This window comes from Podarcis melisellensis, assembly GCF_964234715.1.
Source record: "Podarcis melisellensis genome assembly, chromosome: 5".
NCBI classification, from domain to species: domain Eukaryota; kingdom Metazoa; phylum Chordata; class Lepidosauria; order Squamata; family Lacertidae; genus Podarcis; species Podarcis melisellensis.
In genome coordinates, this window is record NC_138537.1 from 36,699,920 (window position 1) to 36,715,982 (window position 16,063).

Here is a 16,063-nt window from a genome sequence, read left to right on the forward strand (position 1 = left end):
TATGCACCTGCCATAGAAGTAGAGGAGGAAAAGACGTAGAACAACCTTGCCAGCCTCAGCCCCCAGTGTCCATGAAGTACACGCCAATGATGCCCACAGGGTAGCCTGGGAGGAAGAAAGCTAACCCATGTACAGCATCAGGGAAGGGCCCCCATGACATCACACCATCCCAACACATGCACAAAGCACCATCTGCCTGACACAAGGCATTGCTATGTTCGTCACTGAAGGAGCTACTGTGACCCAGGAAATGCAGGAACTATGAACCTCCAGGAATCCCTGCACCCCAGTGTTTGAAGCCACCCTCCCTCTCACACATTCTCACATGCATGTGCACATGCAAGCAAGCACGCACGCACACACGCACACACACACACACACACACACACACACACACACAATTCATAATTGTCCTTTTAACTGAAAAACACAAAGGGAAGGAAGAAGATGCCCTCTAGCACAGAACTCAAATAGCTCCCTTGCCAGGAGGCTTTTGTAGAGGCAGGGTTCGAGGTTGACTGAAGGGCAAAGAAACCCTTTGCAGGCAAGAAAAGGAAGGATCTAGGCCAGGCCACAACTGCACCTTCACAGGAGCAACCCTGTGATTAGAGCCAGAATTGTGTAGTGATCAGAGTGCCAGACTAGGACCTGGGACACCAGGGTTCAAACCTCCAGGGTTCAAACCTCACAAAGCAGAGTGTAAAAAAAACATATTTAACAATTGCACCTTTCAGTAAACCTCGGAGTGAAAGTTTGCAAATATTAATGAAAATTTAGTGTCGTCCTTCTCATGCACCTACCCCAAAAAAGCATGTGCGAGCCATTGAAAATATCTGTTGACAGGTGATCTGTGTTAGAACAGAAAATGTTGCTTCATAGGTGACTGTAACATGGGTGATGGTCCTTTCAGTGGCCACAGGTTTATCTGTATCTTTACAGACCACCCTTGCTCAATAAATTTCTTGCAATGCATTTGCTCCGGTTTTTATAGAATAGCCTTCTTTCATCAGCCACAATTTCCTGGGGAAAGAGGGAAGCTTGCTTGCTCAAAATTCAAGTCATCCACAGAATCTACCGCAGCAATCATTTCTCCTCCACCATCATCACACACACCCCTGCACTATCATATGAATCTTTTCTCTCTCACACACTTTCACCAGGTATAGTCATTCTTTTCATCTTTATCAAGTCTAGCACATGTCATAATATCCATTTCCATTTGAAGGTAACGGGCAGATTGATATGGTTCTATGAAGTTGTGATGGCTACTTGTTGAAATGTAAAATATAGAGCAATCATGTGCTACTTCCTTTAGCTTCTCTCCTGCCCTCCAGCCTGATGTGGCATCTTACCACTTTTTCCTTTTTAATATGTGAGAGATGATTGATTCTTGTCTTTAGAATAAAAACAAAACAGTGCAAAGGCAGGAAGAACTGTAACTATGTTTACATCCCCTAAGGGTTTAGAGTCTCCCATTTGGTTGAACTGAATGTCTATAACAAATATCAGCCTCATGAAATTTCCATATAGTGCTCCATACTTAATCTGTATATAGGATTGATTTGGACAATCCCCTGGTCTGAAATATTCTAACTATGGCCTGTTCATGGACGAATATGTCAGCTTTGATTTATTTCTCTTTTTCCCCCCTTTCTTTTCCAATCTTTACTTCAGTTTGCCACATTTCTGCATCAGCCTGCACAAAATTAATACAGCCGTACCTTGGAAGTCAAATGGAATCAGTTCTGGAAGTCCATTCGACTTCCAAAACGTTTGGAAACCAAAGCGCGGCTTCTGATTGGCTGCAGGAAGCCCCTGCAGCCAATCGGAAGCCGTGGAAACCCAATTGGATGTCTGGGTTCCAAACAATTTTTGCAAACCAGAACACTCACTTCTGGGTTTGCAGTGTTCAGGAGCAAAAACATCCGAATACCAAGGCGTTTGGGATCCAAGATATGACTGTATTCCTTTCCATGTGTTTTTTTCCTAATATACACTTTTGCACACAATATATGCACATCTGCAGTAATGCATTTATATGTTTTTGATAGAGTACAGATAAGAAATATTTCAAATGAATAAATAAAGCAATGTGGCCATAAATACAGTCATTGGTGGTAGAACAGCAATCTGCAGCATCTGGAGGGCACCAGGTTGATGAAAGCTAAAATAAGATATGCCCCCTAAATTCTCATACTTTAACAGAAATCAACAATAGATTTCCTGTTTTTCTCTGTGGCTCATGAAGGCTAGAGTCATCTCCATTACATTAAGCTAGTAAAGAGCATGTCACCCAGACAGGCCATTTTGGATAAGTTGGTTTGAGGAGAAACCCTTCCCCAGCTTAACCACTGCTCCTACCTTGGAGCATGGAAGGACAAGGATAACTTGGAAGTGCAATGGCAATGCTAACAACCAACAAGGAAAGACTTAGCTTCTGTCATGGGCTGAGCAAATTCCCACTGCTCAGCCCCACTCCTTTGCTTCAGAGGACAACACCAAAGAAGACCAAGACTGAGGGGAATTAAATGCCACTTGAATAATGCTGTTTTCATAGGAACTTTTCTGTTCCTGATACCAGACTTAGATATAATTTTCATTGCAAGAAAATTCTGCAAGTTGCTTTGAGAGCCTTTCAGGGTTATAAAGAGGCATATAAGTATTCCAAATAAGTAAATATATTTGGGTTCCTGTGTCTGGATTTTAGGAACGATAACCCTCTATTTTTGGCCCATATGTTATCTCTCTGTGCCAACTTTGAGAAGAGAATTAAATTTTTGGCCATTCGGAGTATTGACTAATACCTATAGCAGCCAAACAGTGAATTGGCCTAGGACAATTACCCATTCTGCCAATTCCTGAAGACAAGAGAGTTTGTGTTAGCAGAAAAGACTTTGGCAAAGCTGGGGATTGTTCTTCCTTGTCCTCTCCTAGCCACCGGTTAGAGCTTTATATTATGGACAAGAGTGTTGATCTTATCAGAGAACTCAAATAAATTTCAAGGTAGTTAAACTCTAGAAAATGGATAGAATCATGGTTTATATGGCATGGTAACAATGAGTTACTTTCTATATTTATGGTGTAATATTCACAATATCTTTATTTCCTTCAAGTGCTGTCATAGGCAAATATATTGTTGTCATGTAGCAATAAAATGTTCTGCTTTTTGCAAAAAATAAAAGGGGGGGGGGAAAGAAAAATGGAATAGTATTTTGAAGCTAGCCTGTTCCTGTGTTTATGGGAGTAACTCAGATGACAGTGGATTTATCGCAGTAGAAATTGGCCAGTGAGATTGTTGACTGCTTTCACAAATTACATTGAAACCAGTGCTTAATTTCCTGTGTTTGTAAATTGAATAATGCAAGTATTTCATTGGGGGATCACAGAGATCTGTTCTATGCTGATTCTGACTGGCTGCAGTTATCTAGAGGTTTCAGGCCAAGGTCTTTCTCAGCCCTACCTGGTGAGGCCAAAGACTGAATTCGGGACCTCCTGCATGCAAAACTTATCTACCACTGAGCTATAGCCCTTCCTTAGGTTAGCTCGGACCAGGAGCCATCTACTCTACCACTCTGGGTATAATTGCTTAACATGGAAACGTATATGGCAGGGAGTTGTTGGCATCTGTCTCTCTCGGGAGACAGTGGAGGAGGGTACCTTTGTGGGGTGAAGTCAGACTGTTGCAAGTTTCAGCGCCTGCTGTGGCTGTAGAGACCGATATGGGAGAGACATGTTTTGTTGCAGGTGATGCAGATGAAGGCATCTGGTTGTGCTGCTGCAGATGCACCATGGTGTTTCTTCTCTCTGTGCTCCTCCTGAGTGATGAACCTTTTCCAGTCTGAGGACCACAGTCCCTTGTGGACAACTTTCCAGGTAGCCCATGCTAGTGGTGGGCATGGCCAGAGGCAAAAGTGTGTATGCCCCAATTAAAAACTGGCTGGAGAAACAGGTGTGGCTCTTACCTTTGTAGATGACGTCCCATCCATACAAACATCATGAAGTTTCCATCCCCCAACTCTCCTTCCAAACAAGAGGCATTGTGGGCCAGAGAGTGACAAAGAAGGATAGAACTTTCTTTTTATATGCAACTACAGCAGCAAGAATTCTATTGGCTAAATATTGGAAGGTACAGGAGCTACCCACGCTGGAAGAGTGGCATACGCAGCTGATGGACTATATGGAACTGGCCGAAATGACTGGCAGAATCCGAGACCTGGGAGAAGAGGCAGTGGAAGAGGACTGGAAAAAATTTAAGGACTATTTACAAAAACATTATAAGTTATGTGAATGTTGAGAATTTGTTAAGTTTTTAGACAACAAGCTTCAGATTTCAAATTTTTGATATTGCTGAATTTAAGTTCTGATGATGAAATGACTAAAGTCTAGGGTAAAGTTTCTATATTGAGGACTGTTGGAATTGTGAACTAACAATATTTCCCCTAAACCTAATATACAATTGAGGAAAGTACAAAACACAGGAAACAAGGTATTAATTTGCTGTAACTTTATTTTATTGAAAAAGATGCAGGGGATGGAAGATGTGGGGAAGTCCAGTAGATCATGAAAAATTGTTTTGTAAAGTAAGATCTCTTTTTTGCTTATAACCTTTTTCCTTTTCTTTCTGTAAAACTGCCTTTGTTGAATAACTGACGATGTATCTGACCTTGGAAAAAAGCAAATAAAAACATTATTATAAAAAAAAAAAAACAAACAAGAGGCATTGTCACAGTTCAATGGCACATGCTAGCCAGGTAAAATTACCAACAGACCAGTGAAGGGTGTGGCCTCCAGGAGCTACTTACTCAAGGGCTAAGTAGAAAAGCCTGGAAAGTAGCATTTAGCCCCCATATTGGAGGTTCTCCATCCCTGGCGTAAGGCTATCACTGGAAATGGTCTCCATCTGTAACTTGGGTTGTGACATTGAACGTTGAGTATGCAGCAGTGGGTGGGGAAATGTATGGTGTCATGATGTCACAACATGGTATTTTACAACACAGTGGGGCGGTTTACAGGATTGCTATTTATGGAATCCTTTACCTTATATCAGGCATGTCCAAACTTGGCCCTCCAGATGTTTTGGGACTACAGTTCCCACCATCCCTGACTACTGGTCCTGTTAGCTAGAGATGATGGGAGTTGTAGTCCCAAAACATCTGGAGGGCTAAGTTTGGCCATGCCTGCCTTATATAGTTCCACTCTTTGTCTCCAGGGATGAACAGCTCTCAAGAATGAAGGTGATGGCTGTCCCTTATGGTTAGTTTAGTCCCCTGGCTTCATTCCCTGAAGATGGGAAGCTACACTGATTCCATCTTCCAGTTTCTATGTCTCATTAGCAACAAACAGTAGTAACTTAGAGAGTAATAAATAGTGCTGAAATTCTGTTAAGCAAATTTGGGTGATATTTGCATACTTCACAGATGAGCGGTGATGACCAGTTTTGGGGGTGGGAATCTTATCTGTGAATTGTAATCAGATTACAGTTTTTAATCCATAGTACTGCGTGTGGTTTACTTGTATCTGTGTGAAGAACTCCAAGTCTTCCAAATGATTCTGTATTTTCTCCTTTCCCTGCTTATTATACTGTACATCAGTGGCGTAGCGTGGGGGGTGTAGGGGGCCCCGGCCGCAACATCTGGGGGTTAGGGGGCGCAAATCCACGGGTTAGGGGGCACAAATTACTTGCCTTGCCCCGGGTGCTGACAACCCACGCTACGCCACTGCTGTACATGGAATTACCACCTGGTACAACAGCACCATTCTAGCTTCTCCCTTGTGTCAGGGCCTTCCTTAAAACCTCCCTTAATCCTCCTCCCCTCCCCACCTTGCTACCTTCCTTTCCTCTGTTGTTTCCCGTATGTCAAATAATTAGATGGTAAACTTCTTGGGTCAGAGTCCGTCTTCTTGTTACTCTAAACGGCTAAGCCCATTGATGATGCAATCAATCAGTCTTTAATTTATATACCACTTAATGCTCAAATGGGTTTCTAAGTGGTTTAAAAGTCTAAAAACCAATTACAGAGCCAATAAAATGCCAGCAAAGGAGATGCAGTGAAAAAGTGTGGTAGAAAATGACAAGATCCAAGAAAAATAAATGTGCCACCTAGTTTACTGCACTAGCTTGTCTAAAAATAAGCAGAGTCTCCCATTTATAAGGCAGAAAAACGTTGACTACACAATTTTGCTCCTCCAAACCATCTCTAATTTGCTATAGACTGTAGAGACAGGCATGTCCAGAGGTCCATTAACAGTGGTAATTGGGCTTGTAGATTGCAATAGAACAAGAAGCATTATGTCTAATGGAGTTCTTCTTGGTGTAGTGCAGGAAAGCTGCATGTAGAAGGAAAGGTTGCTCTCATGAAGTGAAATCTGAACCAACCAACAACTGCAAACTAAATAATGAACAGCCATGTTATTAAGTAAAATGTCAGAATTTCTTCCAGACTTCCCACTTACTTCACTGTGGGGGATTCCACATAATTTGCCCTTGGCAGCATCTAGGTACAGATGGATGATGACTGCTGGTGGTTTTAGCTGGTCCAAGGCTTTTAGCAGTTGGCTTTATGGGAAGCCTCCTGGAGAAAAGGTTGGAGGATGGAGAACAAACCCACTGCTACCCATCCCCCAAAGTCCACTGCTAGCAATTTCCATCACCAATCATTGAGGAGAGTGCTATCAAGAGCTACAAGTCATGATGGCTATGCTCTGCCTCCATATTTGGAGGCAGCAATGCTTCTGAATACCAAACTGCAGAAGGGGAGAGTGCTCTTGTGCTCACGTCCTGCTTGCGGGTTTCCTACAGGCATCTGGTTGGCCCTGATGCTAGACTAGATGGGCCAGGGGTCTGATCCAGCAGGGTTCTTGTGTTCTTACGTTTGGTATAAGGGAGCTGCTACTGGAACAGGGAGGCTACAAAGCCTCTGTACGCATGCAGTAGATCATGTTCAGCCCTTTGGGTTCTGGCTGAGTAAATTAAAAAGTGCCTAGGCCAGCCTTCCCTAGTCTGCTGCCCTCAAGACTAACATTCCTGTTGAGCATCAAAAACACCTTGAGGGCATCCGACTGGGGAAGGTTGGTGTAGGCAGAATGATTGCAGTCTGGCCATCTCATGGATTGCACCTGATCTACCTTCACTATGCTTTCAGATAAGAAACTGCACTGAACAATCGCTTCACAAACAACCTTGGTGCCTTTTGAAGGTTATTATTGTAAAGTGTTTTGTTAGGGCTTAAAAGCAGCATAAATTATTTTGTTCAAACAAACAAACAAGCAAGCAAGCAAGCAAGCAAGCAAGCAAGCAAGCAAACATAGTGGCTCAGATGCCTGTGATTTTCAACCTGAGGGCCAACAATATAAGAACACCACACTTTTGGGGGCCATGGGATGTTTCATCTGGCATTCCAGGAGTTGATTGTGTTTAGAAATGCCGTGATTCTGCAGTTGGTTATTTACTCTTAAAGCTCACTCCTCTTAGTGGACTTTGAGCCATTTCACACACTGCACATTTCAATGTGTATTGCAGGAGACATGCTTATGGGGGTGTGTGTGGAGTAAGATGTGCATGCGACAGTCATTAGGAATCTGAGGTTGTCCCTGCCTTCCTGTGGGATATGCACAGTGGCAAAACTGTGAAATGCCACTGTGCAATGCTTGGAGCTACCCTTAAGGACAAGTGACTGGATGCAGGAGGATTTCAGCCTCAGGCAGTTTTGCATCCACATCCACACAGGAAACTATTCTCACAAATAAAAGAACTACCTTGGCTTCCATCCCAGTGTGCAGATGGTCCGCTCCATGCTTGCTCCTTTGGAGTCTTTTCCTAGCATAGGCTTGCACAGGCGTCTAGGCTGGAGGCAGGGGTGTGCTTTGCAGGGAAAGGTGCCAAACATCATGTCCTGCCAGCTTTTTCTTACCAGTTCCCAAAAGATTATGGACAGGAAAGGTTGATAAGAAGCCAAAGCCATAAAGCCATGCATGTGAAACAAAGAGGGTTGACTCTCTCTCTCTCTCTCTCTCTCTCTCTCTCTCTCTCTCTCTCTCTCTGTGTGTGTGTGTGTGTGTGTGAGAGAGAGAGAGAGAGAGGATGTACATTGATTGTTGCAGCAGGCAAATTCCTCATATGAGGTGCACAACAGAGTTGCTTCTTCAAATCATTATGTGCAGGACTTTGCGACGTGTTTGGGCTGTACAGATAGTCCTCTTTTTCATCTTTACAGTATAGAGTCCACATGGACACTACTGTGCCAGATCCTAGTTGCTGGGAATCTCAGGTGGTAATTGCGCTGTTGTGCTCTTGTCACTTAAGGAAGTTCATGGAAAGATAGCCACCCTACCCGCTCTCACTTTGTTCAGAAGGGCACCCTAACCCACCAGGGAGACCTTTTGGGCAGTGGGGGGGGGGGAAGGGGCAGCAGGCAGGAGGGGAGAAGAAACATTCCCTCCTTTAGACAAGCGATTAAGTTCTACAATATTGTCTTTTGTTAAACTTTCAAATAGCTGTTCTGTTTTTACAATGTAGCGTGTTTTGCTATAGCTTCAGCTTGAGGTTTATAGCAGAAACATAATGATAGCCCAAGAGCAGCAATTGTGCAAACAAAAGACAGAAACAGTCAGTAAAAATTGATACTTCTCAGGGTTGCACTTTGGCTTGGGGAGCTCTGATTTCCAAGATGATGTAATACACAAAAACATTTGGATTCATGGAATAAGGCCATTAGCACTGTACTGGGGACCATGATCCTTCTGTCATAGGGTGAATCTCAGTTGTTTATGTTTGTTCATTGTGGAGTGATTTGCAGGCGCCTGAAAACTATCTTGCAATCAAATAGTAGGAATCTGCTTAATCTGGCTGATACTGATAGCTGTCAACAATTTCGTTGTCATCCCAATGGATTTAGGAAGTACCAACTCTTGCTAATTTCTCTAAGAACGGGCTCTTTACGGCATCTGCATCATTATTTTGATTAACCCTTCTCTTGAATGTGAATCTGAGGCCACCAAAACATTTCAGAAGCTACTTACATCTTTGTTCTATCTGGCTTCATTAATTGTCTTGAATCTAGCTAATATAAAGTTTACAGAACTAATAGCCAAACAGAGCTTCTGTGCAAACTTCTGGTTTTGTTACATACATACCATGAGAATCTGCCTCATACTGAAAGCATCCCTAGGTTAGTAGGTGTTATTGTACACTCCTCCTCTCTCAAAGCTTTCCTCTTGTACACACATTATTTTGTGGTTTTGTGGTTGTGTTCTATGCAATATCTATCTGTGATCTTGGAGTCTGGGGAAGATAGTGGATTATAGCCATTGAAAAGACTCGTTGGTGAGGCAGTAATAGGATTTAGCCACAACAGATGTTAACCGCAAGCCATGCAAAGGCATCACAGAAGTCGCTGGCCTTTTCTTCCTGGCAATGGTTGTGACAAGCTCTTCCTTCAACATAAGAGATGACTAGGGCTGAACTGTGTCAAGGGCACACTTGCTATTTTCCTCACCTCAAGAGAAGTAGTAGCCCGTACAGACTACATTTTTGGAGAGTCTCATAATCAGTGACAATAAATTCTAGTCCATGGTTCTAGGCCATGTTCTCATACCTAGGTTCACTCTTTCTGCAGTGCTGCAATGAATACCCACTTTATTGGATATATATACAGTATGGGACCAAGAGCTTTCTTGTAGCAAAGATATTCTCCCTATATGTGGGCTGAATATAATGCTGCTGCCTATGGATGAGGCATATGGTTGATGTCACAAGGACTAGCTGGTTTGAACACCTTTTACTGGTCATGAATGCATATTATAATTGTGTGTTAAGTATCCAGGGATGGCCCACAGCATTCTAAAGGTTCAATGTATAGCAGTGTTCCAAAGCAGGGCTCCTTTTAAAAGCTTCCTTAGGGTATCTCTTGCTGTGACTTCAAACACACCTTTACTTCCCCTTCATTGTCAATATACTTTGTTTAGTCTACAAGCATTTACAGTTCTTGGCAGATGCATTATTTACTCAATAAACCGGCTGTCCTATAAATACATACCTAAAGACTACTCAAATTGACAGTAAAATCTATAGGAAGTGAAGCTGCAGAACACAGTCCCAAGAGCCTTGGGCCATATTTCCTTTTTAAAAGGATCAAATAAATAATGAACTCACTGCTCTAAAAGGTACCTTCTATCACTTTGTTGACACCCATAAAAGAGAAACACCATCCGTATAAATGAATTTATGGAAACACTCTCTCAGCTTTCTAATTTCCCGTTAGAAGAATCCACCCCCATTCTCACAGATAATACTGGAGTGTTTTCACCTGCTCATTTCAACCCCTAAAGAAAATATGGTGGCAATGTCTCCCTCAAGCTGCTGTTCAGGCTTTAGGATTATGCCTAAGTATAATTTCTCTAGGCCTGGTGCAAACTTGTAACATTGGCCCTTTTACTCACCTTGAAAGATGAACCCAGTACCAATGTGTATGGCCCACCCCTACAGCAAGCCTTGTCTGTTTTGAATATTTGGTCCTTTAGCTCCTTTGTTTAAGCTTCTGTCTGCTTGCTTCATGATTATAGACATAGCAGTATGACAAGAAACAAACACATGATAGATATTATACACTGACCCTGGGATCTAGTGTCAGTTTTTGTAAGAACTCTGAAGCTCAGAGATGTAACTCACATACTTTATGGGGCTTGGGAATCTCAGCAGCACTGGCTCCTCCTGTTCCTGGGATCTCAGTGTCTGTAAGAATCAAGGAATTCGAGGGGTTGTTATTCTTTAGGGAGCATGGCACATAGGGGAGCACATTTATCCCAGTGCCCTAGACTTACCTGTACAAGCACACTCTTAGGAACAAAGGAAGCTGCCTTATACTGAGTCAGACTATTGGTTCATCTAGTTGAGCATTGCCTACACTGAGTGGCAGTGGTTCTCCAGATAGAAGACATTTCCAGCCCTATCTGTGGTATTTTCCCTCCCTCCCTCCCTCCCTCCCTCCCTCCCTTCCTTCCTTCCTTCCCTCCTTCCTTCCTGGGACAGCTTGGGCCAGCACCTGACTATTCTAGCCTTATTCAGATATTATCCAGGCATAGTTTGGAGAAGGAGGCAGCAGGATGTCTACATGGTGTGCTTTTGCTCTGCAGACATCTACACTAATATCGTGCTGGATAGCTTAGTTGGTTAGAGCATGGTTCTGGTAATGCCAAACTTGCAGGTTCAATCCCCGTACCCAGTGGCGTAGTGTGGGTTGTCAGCACCCGGGGCAAGGCAAGTAATTTGCGCCCCCTAACCCATGGATTTGCGCCCCCTAACCCATGGATTTGTGCCCCCTAACCCGTGGATTTGTGCCCCCTAACCCCCGATGTTGCGCTCGGTGCGGCCGGCCCCCCTGCAGCCCCACGCTACGCCACTGCCCATACCAAGACCAGGGCCACATAGGGGCAGGGGCAGCAGTATGGCCTCATTTCCCTCTTCTTCATGTACATGGAGAGCACATGAAAAGAACTCCAGCATGTTGCCTTCCTGTCCTAGCATTGTTTTGAATGACTCCAACAAACCCCACAACATAGAAACAAGTTTGCGTAAACATCCTCGAGCATGATCTCTAGTTCTGCCACAGTTTCTCCCTATATGGTAATGGATCCACAGCCTAATTCTTTTCCTCTCATCCAGGGTCACCAGGCCCAAGTAAACTGCCCTCCTTCCCCCCTCCCTCACCCATGGTGAAGCTTGCAATAATTTGAATCCTGGAAATTCACAGGAGCTGATGGTCTGACACTTGTGAGGTGTGTGTGTGTGCATGGTGAGGTTAATGTAAAGGTGAATGTTTAAATTTAAACCAGGCTTTAATTTAAGCCTGTTAACTTGAATGTGCTTTATTTCACTGATGACAATGTGTGAATTATGTTGCAAGAACATAGCTCATATGTTGCACACACACACATAATTTGCTGCAAGTCAGACCGTATTTAAATAGTAGAGAAGCGCCTAATCATAACCCGAATCATATGCTGTAATTACATGTTCAAAAGATCAACATAATAAAAGGCTGCAATAAATAGAACTGCTTAAATTGTTGCGAAGCTTTCCTATTGGTCCTTGGTCTACATCCTGCATCCCTCCCCAGGGCACACAAATGCCTCTGTTTGCTGCAGCAGGGATGTTTTGTTAAATAATGGCAGATACAGGAGACCAGCCATGTAGATGAAATTTTAAGAGCCCAGAGGTGTGTTTGTGGTGATGCAATTGCTCGAATCCTCTAGTCCTGCATAGGTGCATCTGGTTTGCCACTGGGCTCTGTGGTCTCGCTGGCAGTAGGTGTAGCATCAGAAGGTAGGGTATGCCCTTTGCCTCTGTCCCTGTCGAAATGATGCACAGTTGGCTTGGAAGAAGCAAGAGAAACATGGGGATGGTAATGAGTAATGGCTATCAGCTGCAGCAGATGGTGCTCGTTTCTGGCTCCTCATTAGGAGCTGTTGAGCAATAGGAGTGGAGGGTGTTGACTCTCTATGGCAGGCATCCCCAAGCTGCAGCCCTCCAGATGTTTTGGCCTACAACTCCCATGATCCCTAGCTAACAGGACCAGTGGTCAGGGATGATGGGAATTGTAGTCCAGAACATCTGGAGGACCGACGGTTGGGCATGCCTGTTCTATGGCAAGCCTGAATGCAGCTATCACCTCTTCTCTCGGTTGTGCACTCAATATTTGAATGTGGGAGAACATGTTACTGTCAGCACAATGTTCACCTGTCCTTTTGACACTGCAACACCACCTGAAGTTCCTGCTTGTTCCACTGCATGCCTCCTTGCTCTTAGCCTGTAAGGAAGAATATGTCAGAGGTGGTTATGTGGCTAGCTGTACTAAGAGTTGGAGTAAAGTGCTTGGCTATCCTTTTGAATCGATGGTGTGGGTACTTTGGAAGGTTGTGTCCAACAGGGTCCTACCCTTTTCAAATATCAGTTGCTGATAAGCATGGGAGGGGAGAATGCTCCTGTGGTCATGTTCTGCTCACTTGTTTCCCGTAGACATCTGGTTGGCCACCTATTAAATTTAATGGGCTTACTCCCAGGTAAGGGGAGTTAGGTTTCCAGCCTTAGTCAGTGCTCTCTGTCTTAGGGACACGATTAGTCTCTGTTAAGTAAAAAGAGTAAATTACAAGGGGGCAGGGAACGAGGAGATAATCTGTTGTTTGAAGATGCTGCCACCTATCTTCTTCCTCAGAAGCGAAGTGGTGGAGATGAATGGTGCTTCTTGGAGGCATGAAATCCCCCTCCCTCCCCAATCCGTCTTCATTTCTTGTCTGTGTGGCATACTTTTGTTCTTGCTTCCCCAGCTTCTGGACTGGAGTTAAGTTTTCTGGTAGATGCTCGCATTTGGTGTCCTGGAATAGTAGCTGAACAACAAAACACAAGTGCCCTTCCTGCATTTGCTATTCTCTTTGGTTGTGCAAAGTCCTTCCATTGGACAAAGCACTCAGCAAACTTTTTCAGCCTTGGGCTGGTCCACTGTCCCTCAGACCTTGTGGGGGGGGGGCGGACTGTATTTTGAAAAAATAATAATGAACGAATTCCTATGCCCCACAAATAACCCAGAGATGCATCTTAAATAAAAGGACACATTCTACTCATGTAAAAACACACTGATTCCTGGACCGTCCGCGGGCTGGATTTAGAAGGCGATTGGGCCGGATCCGGCCCCCGGGCCTTAGTTTGCCTATCCATGCACTAAAGAGTGCTGTACACACCAGAGAGGGGGTGTCTTCCCCTGATGTGCATTACCTGATTTGTTTCCACCCACCCCTATTCAAGGAAGCTGTCATTTGTGCAGGTGCAATGGCTGTCTCCAATGTACACACCTCAGCTGAACCATGCATTGCATTTTCAAATCATTTTTTTAGACGCAATTTATTAATTTTATAATCACAAAAAGGAAAAGAACATCATAATAAAAAAATTAAATCATGCATCTTAACTGACTTCCCTCCACTCCCCCTCCTGGTTCCATTATTATATACTTACTCATGCACGTCCATAAAATCTTATATTCTTAACTGTCCAATTTTAAAACCTTATTCATGTTGTAACAAGTGACCTTTAGAAGTTCAACTAATGTAAAAACCTATACACAAAGCTTGCAAAGCATGCATTAAACATTTTCCCATATATATTTTAAAAAACAATGTCATTTTCTTTCTTGGGTTTCAGATTGTCTAATATGTCCTGCATGTTTCATGAATTTGTTTTTCTGATCTTCTTTGGCGGTAGCTTCTTCCTTCTGCAGGGATGGGCTGCTCTTGGCCTGGCATCCACTCTCAGATGCAGGAATAAAGTCTTTTGCACAATAAATCCATTAAGTCCTGTACCTTTCAAAATCATAGCTTCTGGGTTGTTGGGGGGGTTTTTTTTAAACAAAAATCATTTCCAACATTCTCTTCAAATCTTTATATGTTACCTCCCAGGCCTTCTTAATAACTTTACATTGCCACCACATATGGTAGCCTCTTATACATGCATTTTCAAATCAGATGGAAGCTGGTTTGAGGGAAAATGCATCAAGCAGGAGTATTTCTCAAGAAACTACAGGATACATACGGATTGTCGTTAACGTCATGTGTGCTCTCCCTCAAACACCAGGAATGGGACTCAACTAGATCTGGAGTAAATGGTAATGTGTACACAGCACTGGACTCTACATGTTTCCTATTTTGCTATCATCACCATATGCTGGTAAGGAGACAGGCCTTAAGGCCCAGCGGAGATGATCAGACACTTTAACTAAACTAGTTAGTCCTATGAGCCTCCCTACCCTTACCACATCCAAGCTCTTCCTTCTCCCACGCATGATAGCATCATTACGCTACCATAACTTGAATTTATGCCAAGCTAGTGGATTGATTTGCAATTGTTACTTCACGCAGTTGGTGTAAGTTGAAGATAGGACCCCACCATAAATCAGAGGTGAGTGCTGGAATTGGTAACGTGAGCCTGATGCCTTAATCTCTTGCTTTGCCTAAAAAATTCCCCTTGCTGTGTCACAGTGGCTACACTCTCCAGCAGTTTAAAAACAAATCCAGAAGCAGCTTTACATCTGCTTCTCAATAAAACTAGAGAACTGAAAGAAATATCTTTGCATCTCTAATGAAACTTGGGGAAGGCTCCCCCTTCCTATTTGAAGTTTTTATTTCGGGAAGGTTATGCCATATGTTGTTTTTTTTAAAAAAGGAAAACATTAGATAGAATTACCAAGATCTGTTTTAGATAAATCACCCTTTTCCCTTCTTATTCTTATGGCGTTGATAAAGTACTGAGTTTCTTTGCTGATAAAACAGTGGTGTGGTGGAGAAAATGGAATCAGTTGCATGCTGGTCTTCTAGTTTTAGAGAGAGATCTTTGTTTGGCTCAGTGGTTCAGTTTGCATGCCATGTTAAACCATTTTTAAACCATGGTTTGTTGAACAAGCCATGCTTAAGCAAAAGGATGTTGATTGAAGTAACTATGGTTCTACCCTATTTTGTTCTAGCCCTCAGCTGCCTCTCCGCCCAACATCCCTTAAGAGTTGTTGGCACCCAAGTTCTGGCATTGCAGCACTGTGCCACCATTTTTTTTGCATTTGCTGGTTGCACGAGTGAGGGTGTGGAAATCTTCTAGGTGACCTTTGGCACCCGTCATCAAGCACCCGCTCTGTTCCACCAAGAAATAAATGCCCCTACGTCTTTGCAGCCGGAGAAGTCGTTGAACCCTTTTCTTCCACTCCTGTGTTCTACAACTGCACTTTTTATTTTTCTTTCTCCCATAAATTGCTACCATGAATTTATGCTTTGAGATTACTGAGCATCAACTATGTTGGAGCCACTCACATCTCCTACCCCTCCACTGCCATGGAATTGGATAGACTGCTTTTCCTAAGGCACGCCTAAGTTGTTTCATCTGTTAGATGTAATTAATATCAGGAACACAACCTCATATTGAATCCCCCTCCCCATCTTAACTCAATTCTCAACTCTGCTAGTTGTTTCGTATTTTATTTCTTTGCCTTGCTGTCAAAGAGTAAAATTGCAGCCCTTGTTACCATTTCCT

General features: G+C 43.3%; 1 protein-coding gene across 13 annotated transcripts in view; it reads left to right on the forward strand.

Moving 5' to 3' along the window:
- Positions 1–16,063, forward strand: part of EPHB1 (EPH receptor B1) — a 334,289-nt gene that overhangs the window by 59,261 nt on the left and 258,965 nt on the right. Inside the window, exon 1 of one of the 13 annotated variants that reach the window (XM_081910348.1) lies at positions 14,626–14,713. The exons of the other annotated variants lie outside the window; for them this stretch is intronic. Within the exon in view, the coding sequence (XP_081766474.1) occupies positions 14,680–14,713 (34 nt within the window). The 5' untranslated portion in view covers positions 14,626–14,679. Of the gene's footprint in view, positions 1–14,625; positions 14,714–16,063 lie in introns of those variants that run through there. 13 annotated transcript variants of the gene reach the window in all.